The following is a 21,634-nucleotide window of genomic DNA, read 5'->3' as shown; positions in this document are numbered from 1 at the left end:
GTCAACTTCAGATAGCGGTCAACTTTCATGCTTTGTATCTATGTTGCTATGTGCAGCCATCCCATGGAGCTCTTTTCAGATTGCCTCATGTGGCAAATATTGCCATATATACTGATTGATTTATATTCAATAGCACACCAGTGTATTAGGATCAGGCACTTTCTTTCCCACACTGTTACTAATGACAAAAAAGTCTCCATGCAGAGGTTTTCCAGGTGATAATCCATCATACAGACCAATTTAAAGTTTTCTCTGTTTGGCAGCAATTGGTGGTAGAAAAACAGCCCATGATTGTGTGGAAAGTGGAGAATCCACATCCATGATATCTTATGGTTTACTATGGTGTGTGGCTTTTGTTCAGCATATGTCTTCTGTTTTATTTCTATGTCATTATAGGGGAGGGATCCTTATGCTCTGGGTAAGTTTTATGCTGCCCCAGTTCAACATCATTGTCCTGGTCGGTACCTTTATGATCGGAAACTTTTTTTCTTTCTGTGAGCCTGGCAGGGCACAAGCAGCTGGGAGGAAAAGGCAGGTGCTTGGGTGGTGGCACACACAGCTCTGCTGGGCACTGAATACATGTCTGTACCAACCAGCTGGGTGAATGGGAGGAAGCACCAATCAGCCAGGAAGCAGCATAATATTTGATTATATCACCAACCATCACCCACTCCTGGAGGCAGGAGGGAGGGATTGGTAGGTGGGTGGCTTTGGCCCTATGTAGGATCCTGCCAAGAAGTGAGGATGGAGAAAGGGAGCACTGGGAGAGAGTGCAAGGAGAAGGAAGAGGAGCAGGCAAAGAAGGAGAACAAGCGAAGCAGTAACAAAAGAGGAGGGCCAAGGGGATGGAACACCACCAAGGAGGACGATCTCCCCTACCATGAAGGGGCATGTAAAGGCCTAGTTTCCCCTAGGGGGAAGACCCAGCTTGATGTGTGGGAACCACATCCCACCCCTCTGTGCCCAGCTCCTTTGGATAGGTGTGAGGTCCACCTGCAGAGAGACACTGAGCGCATCCTCCAGGTCTATGCTATTCCCAAAGAGCCTACCTGGGGTTATATTATAGAAGATCAGCCACCCCATAAATGCCCCAAGGGAGTGCAGAGATCAAGGCCAGTGTGATATGAAGTCAATCTGGGGAGGAGGTCTTACTCTTTTTCTGTTTGTTGGGAAGAGTAAATGGAGAACTAAGCAACAACTATATCCAGATGGGAATGTCGGTAAGCTTCCCAGGCCCCCTGGATTAGGGGGGAGTAGATGACAAAGACACTCCCCAACTGGTTGTTCCCCAATGTTGAATTTGTACCATTGTACCTATGCAGCTGTTCACCATAGACACACTAACTTCTTGTAGCAGGAACGAACCCTGGTTATCTCCCAGTTCTGTAACCAAGCTATTTCATGAGTATTTGAAGGATTGCCCTCTTTACATGCTGATAAGTACATGCTCCTCCTCTTCATTTCAAACAGTAGTGGCAAAGGAGAGAGGCTATGTGGTAATTAATGAGAAGGGGTGGGTTCCGGGTTGCTGCTCTGTGTCCATTTGGTGCTCTGTAAACACCACATGGGTGGAGAGAAGTGATCTGGAGCTGTGGCAGCTTTTTCTCCCCATTTCCCTCCTGTAGTGCTGGAGGAACAGAGGGGCTACCACTGCTGTAATATTCTTCTGGTTTGCTTTCAACAAGTCAGAAGAGGTCAGAGCATCCATTGAACCAGCAGACTGGAGAGAGGGCGCAGACCGATGGATTGGGTACCTGTCAATTTGCTGCCTTTCTAAGGTATTGGCTTCACCCAACCCTTTTAGGTCACTTCATGGCAAGGCTGGCCCTGGGTTCCAGTTTCAATCCCTGGCACCACCCAGGTGTCAATGAAGTGGAAAACCCCTGTCTGAAACCCTGGAGAACCTCTGCTGCTCAGTGTAGACAATGCTGAGTGTGAACAATTGTCTGACTTGATATAGGGCAGCTTAGTATAAGTTTGTAAAGCAGTGGCTGCTGGGTAACAACTGATATTCAGGGCACACACCCTGTCCTTTGACGGGCACGTGCTGATGAACACTTTTAGTGGAATAGGAATTTGCTTCATTTTTAAAATTGGGTTTCACCTATGAGAAGTATTTTCAGATCCCAAGACTTCGGTCCTGTCCAGATGGAGGGCTTTGCAAGTGTCAGGTATGCTAAACCAAGTTAACCTGCACTCTCTGCTAGGATGGCATCCAAATCAACAACTGTGGCACTAAGCCTCTGTGCCACTTGGTACTTTTTCCCCCTTGAAGTGGTCCTATTCTTTTTTTTCTTCCTCCTTATATATGTTCAGTGTATTTGGTGTTTCTGTAATTTAAGATGCCTTTAAAACACACCCCGTGCCTTTCACCATAAGACAGAAACAAGGCAGTGGAACAGTACACCCGGCTGGCCAGTTTGCCTTCCAAGAAAGGGTTAACCAGAGTGCACAGCAAATGCTCTCAGCAAGCTCTGGCAGAACTGCAGCTTCATGCTCCTGTGCCCTGCCTCTGTGTTCAGGGAGGGAGTGTAATGCTTCGACAGCAGCTTGGCTTTGCCTTGAAAGGTGCAAGCAGTTGCCAAAGGGGGGTGGGGGAGATAGGGCAAAGAGTGTCGAGGCAGGACTGCAGCACTTGCGGTCTTGTACTCTGAAGGGTGGCTGGCTGCCTGCCTGCCTGCAACTTGGGCGCTTTTTGCCTTAAGCCACTGCCAGCCACCCAACTTGTGCAGCTGGATTGAACGAAGAGAGGACCTTCTGGCTAAGAGATAGAGAGACACAGCCAGGGGGTTGCCAAACCTCTGGAGATTGTTATGCAAGTCCCAGGCAAGAGCAGCCAAAGACTTTGCCTGAGAGCCGTGCACACCACCCATGCGGGATGATGGCTGCTCTCTCCCAGCATGGTCTAAGTTGGAATCTTGCTGGGAGTGTAGTGCCTGCTTTGCAGTGGCTGTATAGGCCAGGGAAGCCGTGCTCTCCTTGGGGTTTGCTGCTTCTCCAGCCAGCTGTTCCTTTGCCTGCCTGCGTTTAGGACTCTGGTTTGGTTTATGCTTCATGGCAAACCAGTTTGACAGATCTACTGCTGGATTTATTAGGAGTAGCTCAAGAGCTTTGCCACCCCCATTTCCTCCTCCTTCTCCCTCCCTCCTCCTTGTTTCATTCTGTTCCATTGGCACCACACTGCATCTGGAGATCTTGATTGGAGTTTGTGTGTGTGTGTGTGTGTGTGTGTTTTTCTGATTGAATGAAGGGGAGCATTTGCTAGGTGTCAATCCAGCGGAGGCAGCAGGACTTTGTTCCCTTTAAGTGGAGGAGTGTCTCGTTTTGTGCAGTGTAACCCTGCTCTCTGGTGGGAGACGGCCTGAGAGCGAGACTGCTGTAATGTGATTCCAGTGCCAGCCAAGGCAAGGAGAGAAAGGAGCGCCTCTTGCAATTTAGCTGAATGCTTTGATAGATAATAGCAGACATGCTTTGTGGGCTGAAAAAGGATTTGCAGTCCGATTTTGGTGAGTGAAACTATACCTTTTCTTTGATTCATCTGATTTTTTTTATTCCTTTAAGAAAACTTGATCCTTAAAACTTTGCATTTGCAAAAACCAATGCTCCCCCTTTTAATCAATGAGTTTTAAAAATCTGTTTTCTGCTGGGTCTTCTGGCTTTGATTTTAGGCAGCTGTGTGTATGTGCTTGCTCTTGCATGTAATTAATTTGACTTTGTAACCTTGGAAACTGTGGCTTTCTATACCGAGCCACGTTTTTTAAAGTCTTTTTTTGGGGGGGTTTAGTTTTTATGGTTTGTGGAGGCTTTGTGTGTAGGTCTGTACAATTTGTATTTTCTCAGTTTACTCTACAGCTTAGTTTTCATTGTAAGAAGATGGCACAGTGTTTGAGAAGAGTAGTAAAAGAGCATGCTAAATATAGCTGGATTGCTAACTCTGAACCTTGGGGGTAGACTGGTGTACCTCGTGATCTTGCAGCCTAATGTAATATGTAATGTATTACTAATTCTAAAGCACTAGAAAGTTGCCAGTATGGGAAGGAATGTCTTGCACATTGCAGACCAAACGTGTGCACACAAGTACACCAGCACATTTACAGCTCGATGCATGTGTCTGTTTCACTGGGCATGAGACACACATGCACTGAAGCTGCAAGCGGTGAGGTAATAATGCGAGTGGAGTGGTAATAATGAACTGTGGACTTTTCCCAGAGGAGACTGGCTTTTCTATTTCTTTTTTTCGACCCCCAGAGAAAAGTGCTCTAATGTGTTCTTTCCAATACAGTTTTGCAACCTGCAGTGGATTTCACAAGAAATCTCACAGCAAAATACTTAGAGTGGTGTTGGTGGGGAAAAAATGAATTGTACTTAAATGTTGCTTATTTGACAGAGTATCATCATCTTTCTAACCCTTATTTCTAAAGCACAGCATGAGGGTTTGTCTTTCTCTGATTTTTTTTTTTTAATGCACACCCACTTTAAGGACTTCCACATTTTGAGAGAGTTGTTGTATCTCAAGACCATTCGCACACAATGTTGGGATAGTGTCTTGACCAGCTGGTCTGATTAGAATGAATAAATGAACAAGTCTCTGCAACGTTGGTAATGCTATGTTACATGCCCTCTTCAATTCTAATTTTTAAAACATAGTTTGGGCATATAAACCCAGTTTTTTACCTGAAGATTGTACCTAACATTCCCTTATAAGTGCAGGTAGCTGCATTGTTATCTTTGCAAGTTTGGCACTCATGAATGGGAAGGGGGTGAGAGGGAGAAAAAAAAAACATTTTATAAGCGATTGATGAAAATGCTTAATATGATAGCCTTTACATTGCAATTATTGATATATAAGAACTTTGTCCATTATGGAGACCTTTTTTAAATGACCAGTGGATGTGGTATAGGTGTGTGGAAAGTGTTAAAGTTAAACAAACACTATTTTTACATTGTCTCACTTGCATTCATAACACTAAAGTGAATGTCAGTGTAGGGAATGTAACTACTTTCAAACACTTAACAATCCCTGATAAATCTTGGGAAGGTCCAAACTTTGGAGATTCACAAAATGTTAATCCAGAATTGTCCGTTTACACATGTTAACATCAACATTCATCAGATGTTATGTATTCACTGCAGCATAGATATTTAATGCAAATATTTACATTGCTGGGGAACTTTATTAGACTAAATGTACCATTGCTTATTTGGTAGGACCAGTATGATGACGGTCTACAGATTCTTGTATGGTTGAATGACTCCATAGCCTTTTAATCTCTCCCCCCACCTGACATCTGGTGTCAGCCTGTTGCAGGCTGACCGTTCCTTAGGGTGCAGTGCTCTCTTTTTTCACCAGGATCTTATGTTTTAATTTTTTGTGAATTGCTTAAATTTTAAAAGATGAGCAACAACTGACATTTTGTTATGCTCCTAGACACTAACTAGTGAGAGTTTACCCTCATGTTTTTGGTAATTTTACTCTACGGCTGCTTTTGAGGAAGAGTGTGCAGCATATTCTTTCCTAAATAAACTGCCAGCAAGTCCATAATGATACCCGCCATTCTTCTCTTCCCCCCCACCCACACCTTGGCTTTCAGTTGCTGATTGAGGGGCAATCTCGTATTCTTGCAGGGGGCTAATTTGTCTCTGGGCTTCTAGGTGCTGACCTCTGTCAGAGGCTTATACCAGGAACCCCTTTTTCTGTGGCTGTGGTTTGGCTTAGGTACCTGGGATTGTATGTTCTCAAGCCTTGAAGTCTTTGTTAGGTATGGAAAGGAACAGGTGTGCAATGCTGGTCTCTCAATTAACTAGTATGAAGCCTCTGGATTGGCCAGCCTGGTATACAGTGCTTTTTTTGTAAAAGAAAAGGTGCAGGAACTCACAACTTGTTATTTATTTATTTATTTTTAAACCATTTTTTATTGGAGAAATAAAATTTTTTATGTGCTTCCCCCTAAAGATGAACTTACTTCTGAGTAGACATGCATAGGATTGGGCTGCCAATCTCCACATCCCCTTCCCCAGCTACTTTTTCTACATATGGGGTAAAATACTGTACAGGTGCACTTGTAGCATGTAGTGTGGCACTACTTTGAGGAGAGGAAGCAGTGAATGGATTCCGAAAAATGGCTTACATGAGTTCCATGTAGTAAAATTAATAATAATAATAATAATAACTTTATTTCTACCCCGCCTTTCTCCCTGAAGGGACTCAAGGCGGCTTACAACATATTAAAAACAATTTAAAAACAAATAAAAACATATTAACACATACTAAAAACAGCAGTCAGAGTAAAAAAAATAGGTAAAAAGAGCATAGAGCAGCAGCAAGACATAAAAGAATCAGGCCTGTAAAAAAATATTAAAAGATGTTAAAAAGATGTTAAAAGGCCAAGAACTCAGAAGGCCTGTTTAAACAGAAGGGTCTTCAGGCCTTGCCGAAAGGTCTCAAGAGAGGGAGCCTTTTTTTTTTACTCTAAAGCAACTGTGGGAGTAAAAACAAAAAATTACTCTAAGCAACTGTGGGAGTAAAAACAAAAAAGGAATTCTTACAAGAGAGGGGTCCTTAGGTGCACACAGAAACAGCTAAGTTTGCAAATAAGCGATTAAATATGGTTTAATTCAGGTATCAGAATACTCTGTGTCTTTGGGAAGGCACTTGGCATGCAATTGTATGTTCTCTGCTGCCCTGAGCAGCTGCTGTGCATTGCTGGAGAGGAGCTGCAAATGCTGGCTGGCGGAGGGCATGCTTGTGGGGGAAGGATGAGGAGGATCTCTGGCAAGGCTGGACAGCACATTGTACACATGTAGAATCCCTTTTCACCTGCCCTTAGCATATGAAAACGGGTCAGATATATATCTCTGCCAGGATTAAGAGCCCAATCCTAGGTATGTCTACTCTGAAGTAAGTCTTGTTCTAGTCAATGGAACTTACTCCCAGGAAAGTGCCTAGGATTGCAGCCTAAGAGCCCAATCCTATGCATGTCTACTCAGAAGTAAGTCCACTTTAGTGAATGGGGCTTACTGTGGATAGGATGGCAGCCTCAGGGCCCAATCCTGTGCCTGTCTACTCAGAAGTCAGTCCCATTAGAGGCAGTGGGGCTTCCTCCCAGGAAGGTGTGGAGAGGACTGCAGCCTCAGAGCCCCTCCTCTGCCTGTCTACTCAGGCTGCAAGGCTATGCACTCTTTCCCAGGAGCAAGCCCCATTGAGCACAATGAGACTTACTTCTGAGTAGACATGTCTAGACTCATGCTGCAGATTGGCACGGGGGCTGCACCAGCCAGCTTCCTTCCCCTCCTCCTCCGCCAAGCCAGTACCTGGGCGTTCTGTGGGTGCCGCAGCCCATCTCCCTGGCTGGCTGGCTGTCCGTCCTCCTCCTCGATGTCAGCGCATTTCCCCCGCACCCTCCACCGGCTTGGAAGCTGCACGGGGAAGCAGAGCGCGGGGAAGGGAGGCAGGCTGGGCTCAGGCGAGAGCTTGGAGATGGAGGCAGGAGGGGGTCGTTGTGCAGTCAAGCAGGGGCAAGGCGCCCACCCTACCTGCACCCCCCAGCACCCACCCAGCGAATGCCTCTGTTTTGCTCCCCCTCCTCCTGGAATGCCTCTGAAGGGGAGGGGCCACTGCAAAAAGGTGCCGGAACTCCGTCCCCCCGCGTTCCATTAGAAAAAAAGCCCTGCTGGTATATATCCTAGGATGCTCACTTTCTTCCCTTGCCCAGTCAGCCAGCGAGTATTGTCTGCTTACTGAATTTTTGCACCTCAGTCCTTGTTCTGGTTTTATAACTTGCTCTTCAGTGTGCCAAGCTTGAGAAGCTCCAGTGTTGGATTTGGGTTTTGGCACCCCCAGCTTTCGCACTGATATGTTTCTGATGCATGTCATTGTGCTATCTGGGAGATGATAGTCTCGATTTCCACTCTATTCTATTTCTGTGACTCCAACTGATGATCATAATGGCATACTAAGAGTTAAAACACAGAATCTTTCTCCAATCCTTACTGAAAACTATTTCTTGTTGCATTTGAGGATCACTAAATGGCACTAATAACCCATAATAATAATAATAGTGTTGCCTCAGATATGTGACTGCTGCAAAGATGTCTATGTTCCCTTTTAAGCACCCTGAATCTTTATGTTGATGCTTTTCTTTACCTCAGTTATACTGTACTTTAAAGCTTGATTTATTCAAATAATAGTTTGGGTAGTTTCAATGGTAAATTGGGGTTTTACATAGCTCTTAAAAATTAAATATTTTGTTCTTCACCCACATATGCTGTGAAGGTTACATACAAAGCTTTTGCGTAAGTAGCTGTATATCTGGGTGAGAATATAAAAAGGAGCTATAAAACCTTTTCATTCTTCTATCATTTCGTTAATTTGATCATTGTATGTGTGCAACTTTGTGTTAGGGGTTTCTTTGTCTGATTTGGGTTTTTAATGTGTGATGATCCAGTACAGGATCATGGTCCATTGGGGAGACAGAAATAACTTTTGCACCCCAAATCTAGGATACCCTTTCGCATTCCAGTAACCATATCAGGTATGTCCAAACAGAGCAGGCTTCCCTTTGCAAGGAAGCCAGATGCTCTAGTTTACCCCAACTCCTCCACACTTGCATTTCGTTTGGATAGCATTGGTCCTGAGGGGATAGAGGCAATAACACTTAGCTCATGGCAAAATACCAAAAAAGAGTTTAAAAAAAACAAACCCTTGGGGAATGGTGAAAATTGACCCAAACAAGCACTTGTAGTGGATCTCAGGCCTTAGGGGAAAGACAGGTCTTGAAGTAAGCTGAATAAAATCCATATGTTCCATGGAGAAATGAAAAACTAAACAATCTTGGCACCACAAGCTAGACATAGTTCTGTCTAGGTTAACACTTCCTTTGTTGAATTTTCATTGTTTGGCATCTTTAGGAGATAGTCTGAATCCTGCAGTTCATAGCCTGATCCTGTGAGTGTCCAAACTTAGACCAACCCAGAATAGCTTGGTTCTCTCCCTTGAGCACACCTTATCAAGGTACCTTTTGTCAAGACCTCTTGACCCTCAGCCTGGTTAAGTGAATCTGAATGCCCAGTGCACTGACTCATGCCATTCTCTGCAGGCAGTCTGCCTAGGATCTACTGTTCCTTTGCTGCCAGGCAAAGATGAGCAATCCATAAAATAACTGGCAGAAACTGACCACTTGGTGATGGAGAGGTCAAAGTGACTTGGCTGAGCCCCCTTTGTATTAAACCTACTTATGTGTTCCCTTAAAGGGAAAAGGGAACAAAAAGGGGTTTTGTAACAATGGGTATAAAAATGGTGGGCCAGAGTTGTGAAGGTTTAATTTCACTTATAGCACAAGAAGGGTTAACTGCAGGAAGGAGAATTTAGCAATCATTGCTTATATGTTGCTTCTGTTTGTTTTTTCCCCATCCCTTAATTTTTTATTTTTTTTTGTGACCAGGTAAGATTCAGACTTATGCACGTGGATTTGTCCTGGTCCTGTCTTGTAGCCGTTTGGAATTCTAAGAGCCAAACCAGATGCAATGTTGGGAACTCCATTCAAAGGGTGCCGACATTGTGTTTTTTTTTGTTTTTTTGTTTTTTTTGCTTTTCAATAAACTGTTTAGCTGCAGAGCTCTCCTTGGATCAGGGTTCCAGTGTGGGGGAAGAAGAATTCAGCTCTTTGTCCTCCCATTGTGCTAGTGGCCATGGAGAAGAACATTTTCAGACACAAATTCCACCCCTTGCACATGTGTTTTTAGAAATATATTTGGAGCACCAAACATGGAGCTCTCATGTCACATTCAAGAATTTTGATTGGGAAGTTGCATACCAAGTACCTCAAGGTCCCCTTTTTTAATTGGCTTTACCTGTAGAACTTGGAATACATGGTTGTTTATCAGTCCATATTGATTTCCAAATCATTTTCCCAAGTATTGGAAAGTATTACAACGTATTGTTCGGTGCAAGAACTGGTGGATTCTGAAGAGGGAAAAAAGGATATGAACATTGGCAATATAAACATATTAACCAAGGTAATTTTTACAGCTGTGATATTTTTTCCAACATGTGCCATCTTTGAGTATCTCTTTCCAATTCTCTGAACAAAGGAAAGTAATAAACTTCCAATAATTTATCCTGATCACATGTTAGCGAGTGTTAAACTATCATATTGGGTCTGCTTTAATTGTCCCTCCATTAATTCAACAAGATTTTCTTCTTGTTTTTCTGAAATGAGATATCCATCATTTCCAATTTTTGCTTTATGTTATAATCTGAAACAACTGCAATTTATTAGTTGTATCCCCTGTGTAGATATGCAAATTTATAAGGTTTGGCAAAAGCTAGGAACTCTATCACTAGTATACAATGAAGTTATATTTTCATTATCTACCATAATCGTTTTTTTAGATACTGTTTTCTGATGGCTATTGCTAACGGTTCAGTGATGCAGTGACAAATGGGGAAAGGGGACAATCCTACCATATTCCTTGCTAAAGATTAAATGGTTCAGAGGATATTCCATTTTTTTATTATTTTTGTAGTTGATAATCTGAATCCACATTAAATTCTGCCCTTCATCAGAAGTGCTTATGGTTTTAAATACAGTTTCTCCAGTCAATCAAATGCTTTCTCACCATCTTAAAAAATGTCAGAAGTAAACTTCTGACTTAAAGGAGTTATAAGGAGGAAATTGAATATTTTATATGAGAGTCTATACTCTAGAACAGCAGTTCCCAAACTGCAGGTCTGGGACCCACCAATGGGTCATGACCCAATTTTTGTTGGGTCCTGAAAATGGCAGGGCAGATGAGGCTATGTGCATCAAGAGTTCAACATGCTGCTACTTGGGGTGGGGGCTGCCTTACAGTCAGACATATTGTCTGTCTTGGTCCGTATTGTTGACACTGCCTGGCAGCAACTCAGGGAGGAATGTTTCTCTGCCTTACCTAGAGATCCCTGGAACCTTCTGCGTAGAAACCAGGTGCTGTGCTACTGAGCTACAGTGCCACCCTGCAGAGTTATTTTAAAGATTGCAAAGGCAATGTTGGTGGAGTGCTTCAGATACTTCAAAGAGCTATATAAATGCTTGTTGGTTGTTAGGAGAGCTCAAAACTGATGTTAAGAAAAACTAGGTAAGCCTGACACTGATTTTTGCTCAGTTCTGAGCAAGGAAGCCAGGTTCTAGCAAGTATATAATTCTCTCCTCATGCCTATAGAGCAGTGGTGGCAAACCTATGGCACGCGTGCCAGAGGGGACACTCAGAGCCCTCTCTGTGGACATGCGCGCCCTCTGGCAGGCCTGGATATGGGGCAGATGGGGCAAAAGCCCCAGGCTCTGAGGCAGGCAGCCTGGAGAGGGGCTCTGAAGCTGCGGTTCCCCCCTTCCCGCGTGTGTCACTTTAAATGGAACACTTTAAAAGTGTGTCACTTTAAAAGGCTTTTCTGAGCCTTTGTGTGTTGGGGAGGGTGGGCTGCTTCCCTCTGCCCCCTGAGCTCACTATCCTCCTCTCCCATCGCTCCGTTGATGCCCCACCTGCTCCACGTTTTCTTTTCCTTTTGAATTTTGCCCGCACTGCTTGGCTAAGGTCAGTGTTTTTCTCCAGAATGGCTCAAGGCAGTTCACTGGCTGACCACCAGCCAATCATGAGTTTCTTCCTGCAGTCTCAACCATTGCAAGAAAAAGAGCCTTTGCAGCCTGTCTTTCCTGAGAACTGCTCCCCATTGAGCGCTGGGAGATGCTTTCCTCCACAGCAGAGGCTGAGGCAAGTCCTGCGTGTCTACTCAGAAGTAAGCCCCATTAGAGTCAATGAGGCTTACACCTAGGAAAGAGTGGCTGCAATTGCAGCCTTAGAGCCCACTTCTGTTGGTGGGGCTTTTAAAAATAAATAAATAAATAAATAAATAAATAAATAAATATATATTGTATTTCTTTACCCAGCATGTAATTAGTCTGTGGAACTCTTTGCCACAGGAAGCAGTGATGACAACTTGCCTAGATGCCTTTAAGAGGGGATTAGACAAATTTCTAGAGCAGCGGTGTCCAAACTTTTGTGGCAGGAGGGCCACATCATCTCTCTGACACTGTGTTGGGGGCTGGGGAAAAAATAATTACTTTTCAAATTTTAATAAATTTACATAAATGAATATATTAGAGATGGAACTTATATGAATGAATGTCTTGCAATAACTCAAGGCCTATAAAAGGCCTTGCACAAAGGAAGACTGGCCTTTCCTTCTCTGCCGCTGCTGCATCACAGAGGTAAACTGCAAGCAGTGGAGGAAGTCCTCGTCCCACAGCTCACACAAAAGGCCGTCATGCTGAGAGCAGTTGTGTCAGGCCAGCGTGGGCTTCAGCAAGTCTCCAGAGGGCCAGAGGCTTATTGGAGACTGGGGGCCCCCTGCGGGCTGAATTGGGAGTCCTTAAGGGCCGCAAGTGGCCCCAGGGCTGGGGTTTGGGCACCCCTGTTCTAGAGGTAAAGTTCACTACGGGTTACAAGTAATAGTAGGTAAAAGATGTTAATGTATGAGTTGTTTTTTTCTAAACTAAAACCTCAGTATTCAGGTTAAATTGCCGTGTTGGCACTTTGCGATAAATAAGTGAGTTTTGGATTGCAGTTTGGGCACTCAGTCTCTAAAAGGTTCGCTATCACTGCTATAGAGTATTCATGTGGCCCTTGCTATTGGACCACTTTCCAGCTCTTTCAGGTGCCATTTGTTATGGCAAGCATCTGTTCATGATCCTGTACACAGGCCACAGTCACTAACCCTATTGATAGTACTGATCATGACTAATGGTGCTGTTTTGTTGAGGTCAGCATTTGGCTAGTAAAGATACTATACAGTTTGTATGGCCTTCTTTACAGCTGTCTTTCATTGGAGGAAAAGGCATCTCTCATAAATGAGAAGGTACACTTTTTATTTTTTTATACAAAGTCATGGAAAATATGATTTCATCGATGAAGTCTTGCTATGTTGCTAGTTTTAATATTTAACAAAATGGGAAGGAATGGATTTTTCTCTTGTCAGTCTGATGATAGCATCTATGTGGGCTGGGGGGGGGGGAGTCATCATGAATAATTTTGTAGCTCCTGCAGGCATTTAAGCCCTTTACTAATCTTGGTGCTGCCAATGAGAATTGAGAGACTGTCAAATGCCAAAGTCAAACTACTTTCAGTCTACAAAGTTAGAATACGAAAGACTTTCAGTTGTTTTTGTGAAATAGAGCTAATGCTGGAAAAAAGTGCTGAAACGAAAGAGCGAATGTTTTTCCTGAAGCCATTTGCAGGCGTAGGGGTTGGAGATGGCAACTTATAGCCTTGTGTCTTTGCTACGCTTTAAACTGATGTTTTTAATAACACACTTTTAAGCAGTACAGTTGCATCTTCCATAAGTATAAGTGCATTCAACATTTCCTCTCAGATCCTGACTTTAAAAAAAACTTTCTTACTGAGATCAGACAAATAGGACATACTTCAGACATATTCTCTGAAATTACCTCTGTTCTGAACAGTGTGCCTGTGGTACATCCTGGCTTGGGTATTTTTTAAAACCACCTCAGAGTGCAGATTACAATGGTATTTTCATTGTCAGTGCAACAGGAAACCAGTGTCAAAGTCTCCAGTGATGGAAGGCATCAAATGCTATTGGTTCTCTGACAAGATCTATGTACAGGGTACTGTGTGATGTTCAGATTGTGGATACCCAGGAGCAAATTCGTGGCAATTCTGCCCCTTGCAGAGAATGTGAATTCGCGAGTAGTGAACTTGCATATGAAGAGAAATGACTGTATAGGATGGCATCCTAATAAGTATTGCATGACACTTTCAGTCTGTAAAATGCTTTGTAGTCTTGTTGTTTATTCTCAGAGCAACCCTTGTCATAATTCTCATTTTCAGTAGGGGACTGAAGTTGAAGGGCAGTGACTTGCTCAAGTTTACACAATCACTAGGCTTGATAGCAGATCTAAGACTAATTCTTTATCTATTAAAACACACTGCCACTTTCAGTGAGTATAAGTATCACTTCTGCCTACTTAACTAGAACAGAAGTTGTTGCCTAAAATGTATATGTAATATAGAACAGATGCAAGAACTTTCTGTCAAAGCCCATTAACTCCTCCCCATTTTTATTATTTTTAATAAGAATAGAGGATTTTTTTTTCTCCTGCTGGCACTGTGTGTGATGTATATATTTCTTTGTTCAAGGATCTTGTAATTATATGCTTGGGGATGAAGGCTTTTTAAAAGTATATTTTTTCCCCAGCCATTTTCAGCTGGAGATGCAGATAAAAATATCTCCCCCAGATTTTTTTTTTCTTGAAACTAGAAATGTACAATTATGAGCTCAGCCTTTGCTCAATTCATTCTGGAAAAAACTTGCTTCACAGGGAAATTTATTTCCTAGCTTCAGTAGATGCCAACATGCTTGGCAGATGTGGGCTTTCAGAAATTGCTGTGTAGCAAATTGGCCTCTCACACCTGGGAACCATGAAAGGCTGGGATGCATTTTCTAATCACTGTTAATTTGCCTTCCATATTTTGGTTCCTGGAATGGACTCAGGAAAGTGATTTTGCCTTCTAAAGACATGAAGAAATTGGCACACTTAATCATGCCTTATAATTGATTTGTTAACTTGCAAAAGATTATGAAAGGGTACAAGTAAGGTATAAGACACTGTTGCTCTCTTTGCAACAGGTATTCTGGTTTAGCTCACCTGAAACCTGCAATAACTAGCACCCTTGCCTCTGACTGAGACTGAGGGCCCAATCCTATCCAACTTTCCAGGGTTGATGCAGCCATGCCAATGGGGTGTGCACTGCATCCTGTCATGGTGGGGGCAGTCACAGAGGCCCCCTCAGGATAAGAGAGCTGCATCAGCACTGGAAATTTGGGTACGATTAGGCCCTTAACCAGTCCAGCTTAAAGAGGAGAAACTTGTGCTAGACTGCCTGGATAGATAGAAAAAAAAGTTCATAGAGCTAATAACAAATGGCAATATTTGGAACTGTATAGCTGACATCCTGTGGTTGCAGCGAGCTTCTTTATTTTTAATCCGCAGGTGAGCAGATTAATATGAATAAATGTAAGAACATAAGAAGCCAGCTTTCTGGATCAAACTGAGTTAATCAGTGCAGCGATCTGTTTCTATGTATCAGTCAGCTAGCCAGATGTCCCTGGAAGATTCACAAGAAATATATTAAGAAGATAGCTCTCCTAGCATCTGATCTTTGGAGGTACACTGCATATGATAATGGAAGACCCCCCTTTTGACTGTCATGTTTAATTGACAGACCTATCAGTGGTGTCACTAGGGTTCATGTCACCTGGTGCAGGAGACCAGTGCGTCACCCCCATGCAGTGGGCAGGGCAACACTCCAGGTGGTGGGTGTGGAAATCTACCATCACCCCGTCCCCACTGGTTTTTTGGCTGTACCTTTTGATAGAATAAAGATATTTCAACGCAGTTTATTTCATTGCATTCCGCATGAAATTACACATTGATATATAACATGATGGTATTACCTTTACAAACTGATTTTGGTCACTAGTGGTGTCACCCCTCCCCAGGGTGTCAACTTACTAACACTTTATTGGAGCAGTTCTCAAACTTTTAGCACTGGGACCCACTTTTTAGAATGACAATCTGTCCAGGACCCATCATCAAGCAAATTAAAATAAATAACTATAAATAAAGTAAAACAAATAATTAAGGGGAAGCCAGCCCTGTTTCACCAAGTGAATTTTCTCTGCAGCCTGCCTGCAATAACACCCCCCCTAAAAAGAATCAGTAAGATTTTCACCCCTCCCCAGTTCAATTTAAGTTCTTATATTTCAATCATACCACTGTCAGGACCCACCTGGCTTTACAAGTCTAATCCTATGCCTGTCTACTCAGAAGTAAGTCCCATTATTGTCAGTGGGACTTACTCCCAGGAAAGTGTAGATAGGTTTGCAGCCTAAAACAGAAAAAATTCACCTTACCCTGTCAAGCCTCTGTTTCATTCTTTTTATGGGGAGGGGGGCTGCATTCTGGAGCATTTGTTGAGCTCCATTTGCATCAAATCAGGATCATTTTGGTGGCCTCACATTTCCCTGACCTGCCCAGTAGCCAAGGCAGGTTTGCTTACTCGTGAGTAAACGCAACCATGTGGCTTAGTTTTGCTTTTCATAGGGCTTGATACATTCGCCATTCCCTCCAATACATTGGAAGGAGAGACCTCCTTCTCACCTGTTTTGGGGAGGCGAGTAAATGTGCGATACGACTTGGTTTCACTTTCCATTGGGCTCCATGCATTTTGTGTTCTGGTTTTTTGCCAATAACTTTTGATAGGAGATATTTTGCTCCGGTTTTTTCACTGCATTCTGCTGGAAATTCTACATCCAATGGTATATAACATTATGGGGTTACTCCTAACCACGGCAATTTTAGCACATTGCCCCCCAGTGCACGTCACCTGGTGTGGCCTGCACCAGCCGCACTCCCCTAGCGATACCACTGAGACCTATCCTCTATGACTTTGTTTACCCATTTTTAAATTATATTTTTACTTGTGTTCCTGAAACTGGTTCCCATTACCAGTTTATGAAACTTTCTTCAGCAAGAAAAAGATAACACAGTATAGAAATGAACTGAGAAAACGTGGATCTCAAATGGGCAATTAACATAAATATATCCCAAAGCCAGTTTTCTTCTTCCAAATAATAATTAGCATTTAAATGGCAGCTTTGAGTGTTGAAAGCTCTTTGCATACTTTGTCATGATTCTTAGAACAAACTTGTAAGTAGGTGTTACTATCCTCACATTGCAGATGGGGGGAGTGGCAAGGGATTGAAAATGACTTGCCACAAACCATGAGTTCAGATGCATGCTTGCTTTTCAAAAGCTGCTTGATACATGATGCAGCCTTGTTTGTATCTGAGTAAACAAGAATTGGCTTGAGCTGCAAGTCTCACTATGTTCAGCTGGGCTTAATCCCAGCTAACTCTTTATACCAGTGGTTCTCAAACTTTTAGCACTGGGACCCACTTTTTAGAATCTGTCAGGACCCACCAGAAGTGATGTTATCAAGCAGGAAAATTTTTAACAATCCTAGGCTGCAATTCTAGCCACACTTATCCAGTAGTAAGTCCCATTTGCTATCCTTGTTAAAAGCATATGCATCGTAGCCCATTAAAAGTACCCATGTGTAACATTTCTCCAAATGCAATCACATACCATGGTAGCATCAAGTCTAACATATTAAAAATAAAATATTGAAATGAATGGGGACCCATCTGAAATTGGCTCGCAACTCACCTGGTGGGTCCCGACCCACAGTTTGAGAAACACTGCTTCATGCGATTGCACTCTTAGTCTCTGCCAATTACTGTGGCCTCTGCCAATGACTTGGAGTCCAGTCCTATCCAACTTTCCAGCACTGATGCAGCCATAAGTAAAGGCACAAATGTTCCCTTAACTTGAGGAGGTATCCATGACTGCTCTTCCACTGCAGGATACAGCATACACCCTGTTGACATGGCTGCATTGGTGCTGGAAAGTTGGATAGGCTTGTGCCCTTAGTCACTGATCCGCTATGCCATTGGCTCCCAAACTGTGACCTGTGGCTCTCTTGGGCAGCCGCAGAAACCAATTGGGGAGCTGCAGAATCCTTGCAAAAAAACCCAGCACCCTATACAATGTATCAAATTGTAGCCTAAAGGGGAGCCACAGTCGATGGCCCAGTAGGTGAAGGGAGCCGCCACTCGAAAAAGTTTGGGAGCCCCTGCACTATGCTGACAACTCAACAAGTCTACCTCATTGTAACCAAAGATCTGACATGACAGAATTGTTCTTTCCTTGTTATGCCTTTTCATAAATGTTAGTTGATACAGGAAAATACATCATACATCCGTGAACTAAATGATTGGTAGCAACTCTAACTCTAGATAGCAGAGTTAGACAGCAACTCTAAACTCTTTTACTGTTTAGCCATGACTTGTACCTTGGTGTGCTTGCATGTTTGAAATTTCTGACACTATTGGGAGCTCGTGACACTCGTTACATCTTGGAATTGTTAACTGATTAAGATGCAGTTCCTCTTATCTGTTCTGTATCTATGGCCAGTTGACTTTGTTGACCTGTAATTCTAGTGTAATAAGATTTTTCTCTCCTACTGTTTTGAAAATTTTTTGAAATTCCCATGTCTTGTTGCTGTTCCATCAGATCTTTAGAAAACCATATCATTGCAGGCTTTGAAGAGAACTTATTGCCAAAATCCCATCCACTTTTTTTCTGCACACTTTATCCACATCCACATAACGTGATGCATTTGTCCACAGTTTGATGCACCTTTTTCCTCACTGTAGGTTGCAATGTACAGAAAGCAGGAGCAAAAAATGTACCCTGTGCTAGAGGTGTACGTCTGCCAGATTCAAGCAACATCTTCATAAAACAATACAGATCATGCAAACCAATCAAGCTGGGACATGCAACACCAGGAATAATGACTCGTAATCTGATATTGGGGGGGGGGCTATTTCTTGGCTCATCAGCAAGTGCAACCCTGGGCATGAAGCAAAAGCCAGCTAGAGATTTTCCCCAAGAGTTCTTTCTTAGGGCTTTAGCACAAAGCCAACTCCACCCACCATCCTGCCTGCAGTACGTGCCATAATTTGTACTGCTGGTCTTCAGGTTTGTTTTTCCCCCAGCTTTTCTTCCTACCTGGCCAGAGAACCTGATTTCTACCTGTGTTCTTCACATCTTATCTCCCTACATTGTGCTCTCAAATAACATTTTCTCTGAGTAACCTTTCTACCCAAAAGAAAAGGGGCCATCCAGCCAAGTGTGCCCCTCCCTCCATCTGTGTCTCCTTTATTCTATGCTGAAGTAATTGTGCAAACATGTCTGTAAATATTAGGCAGCCTGCATCATGCATGGCTCCTTCAGCCTGCATTGTCTGATCTAGAGATGAGTCCTGATAACTGCAGTGTTATAGATAACTAGAGGTGTTGTCAGTCACTAGGATTCGAGTCACCCGGTGCGGGAGGCCTGCGCATCACCTCATGTAGTGGGCGGGGCAGTGCCCCAGGTGTGCGTGGTGATGTACCATTGCCCCACCCCCACCGGTTTTTAGGCTGTACCTTTTGTTATAACACATATTTCAATGTGGTTTGTTTCTTTGCTTTCTGCATGAAATTACACATTGGTTGATATACAGGTGCAGCCTATTTATCCACTGATTTTTTTGTCTTCAGATTTGTCTCAATGAGAATGGGGTGGGGTACTGAATGTCACACACACCTTTGCCTCCTTTGCCCTGCGCTGGCCTCTGCTGGATCCCTTTCCAGGCAGCTCAAAACACTGCAAAAAGGCTCTACCTCGCCCAGGCAGGGAATAGCCCTGGAAGAGGTTCCCCTTGCAAAGGAACAGAAACATTTCTGGAGCCCCTGAGCCAGCCATGTTAACATGTTTTTTGTTAATTGCGCTGAGTCACGGAACGGAACTAACATGGATAAATAGGCTCTACCTGTTTAACATGATGGTCTTATTCCACCAAACTCTGATTTTTGTGATTTTGAAAACTTGTAGAGTCTCTCTCTCTCTCTCTCTCACACACACACACCCCGTGTCAACTTACTAACACCTTATAGCAGCAGTTCTCAAACGTTTAGCACTGGGACCCACTTTTTAAAATGACAATCTGTCCAGGACCCATTGGAAGTGATGTCATGGCCACAAGTGACATCATCAAGCAAATTAAAATAAATAATTATAAATAATTAAATTAAAATAAAATAATTAAATAAGGGGGAGCCAGTCCTGTTCCATCAAGTGAATCTACTCTGAAGTAAGTCCTATTGTGGTCAATGGGGCTTACTCTCAGGAAAATGTGGGTAGAATTGCACCCTGTGAGCCCAATCCTATGCACGTCTACTCAGAAGTAAGTCCCATAGTGGTCAATGGGGCTTACTCTCAGGAAAGTGTGGGTAGAATTGCAGCCTGTGAGCTCAAGCCTATGCATGTCTACTTAGAAGTAAGTCCCATAGTGGTCAATGGAGCTTACTCTGTAGTCTGTCTGCAATAACAACCCCCCCCACCCCCAAATAGAATCAGTGAGATTTCCAACCCTCCCCAGTGCCCAGTTTAAAGTTCTTCTATTTCAGGCACATCAAGATAAAGACCCTCCTGGCTTTGCAAGTGCAAAATAGAAAATATTCCCCTTACCAGCTCAAACATCTTTTTTGTCCTTTTTAGTGGGGGGGGGGACTGCCTCTGGACATTTGTTGCACTCTAGCTCCATCGGAACGGGACCATTCTGGTGTCCTCACATTCCCCTTTGCCTGGCCTGTCCACCAGCCAAGGCACGCCTGCCTACTCATGAGTAAACGCGACATGAGGCTGCTTCACTTTCCATAGGGCTCCATAGACTCACAGCTGGGAAGGGGGATTGCCTTCTCTGTGTTTTTTTGGGCTGCATTCATTGGATCAGGACCATTCTGACCTCTTTGGAGTCCTCTCAGCCTGCCTTGACTAAGGCAAGTCTGCCTATCTGCGAGTAAACGTGACCATGTGGCTTCGTTTCGGGCTCAGACTCGCAGCTGGGAAGGGGGAGCTTCTCGGGTGTTTTTGGGGGGCTGCATTCATTGGATCACGACCATTGTGGTGGTGTTGGATTCTGCTTAGCCTGCACTTTCCGACGGACTACAGCAAGTACGCCTGCTCGCAAGTAAATGTGCGATATGGCTCACTTTCACTTTCCATAGGGCTCCATGCATTTTTTCCTTCTGGAGTTTTGGCCATAACTTTTGATCTAAAGGAGCTATTTCAATTCTGATTTTTGCATTGCACTCCGCTGGCCATTCTGCATCCAATGGTGTATGGCACGACAGGGTAGCTCCCCAAGTCGTGAAGTTAGCGCATCCTGCCCCCAGGGCACATCACCCCCCGGTGCGTCACCCAGTGCGGCCCGCACCCCCCTAGCGACGCAAGTGAGTGTTGTACCTCTTTATACTCTTTCTTTACTGCCCAACCCAGTTTCTTAAGGCAGAGGATGAGTGTAAAAATAAATGAGTTGTCTGTCATCTTACTATATGACTTTAAAGTTTTTGGTACATTGAAAGGGATCCCAGCTGTAGCCCTTCAGAGAAAAAGATCACATTAAGTCCAGCTCTGCTTGAGGTTAGCTGAGTTTGCTTCACTAGGTTTCTTTCCTCTCCTGAAAGCTGCTGCTTTAGTATTGCATTTGTGCGGGCTCACCTGGACATTGGCTTTTTGCCAATGCTATCTACACCACAACCATGAGCTGTTCTGGAGTGTGTATAAGTGGATGAGATGGTATAGACATGCACATATACACAGATACATGTTGGCTGTTCTGCTCCAATAACATACTAAAAAGCAGCTTTATTTGTGTACTCTAATGATATGATGTTCTTGGCATTCAGCATCATGCACTGCTGCATGTGAGTGCTCATATCAATATATGATGTGGCCTTCTACACCTAACCAGTTTAAGATCTGTATTGTGTACATTTTTGAAGAGTTTACTGTACTGGAGTACAAGACACTCTGTTGTACTCTAAGGTCTTTTAAAATGAGAATGATAATGTTAAAGCTGGAGTGATAAATGGGGCCATCAGATGTGGATGAAGTAGGGTTTCAGCATCATAGAA

General features: G+C 43.5%; 1 protein-coding gene across 2 annotated transcripts in view; it reads left to right on the top strand.

The window, feature by feature from the left end:
* Window positions 1-3,416: 3,416 nt before the first annotated feature.
* Window positions 3,417-21,634, top strand: part of GRIP2 (glutamate receptor interacting protein 2) — a 157,322-nt gene continuing 139,104 nt past the window's right edge. For both annotated transcript variants that reach the window (XM_066613706.1, XM_066613707.1), the window contains exon 1: window positions 3,417-3,506. In XM_066613706.1, the coding sequence (XP_066469803.1) occupies window positions 3,467-3,506 (40 nt within the window). In that variant the 5' untranslated portion in view covers window positions 3,417-3,466. The remainder of the gene's footprint in view (window positions 3,507-21,634) is intronic.

The sequence above is a fragment of the Tiliqua scincoides genome, chromosome 2, assembly GCF_035046505.1.
Source record: "Tiliqua scincoides isolate rTilSci1 chromosome 2, rTilSci1.hap2, whole genome shotgun sequence".
Taxonomy (NCBI): domain Eukaryota; kingdom Metazoa; phylum Chordata; class Lepidosauria; order Squamata; family Scincidae; genus Tiliqua; species Tiliqua scincoides.
Note: the sequence above shows the minus strand (reverse complement) of the source record. Positions and strands in the feature narration are given on the sequence as shown.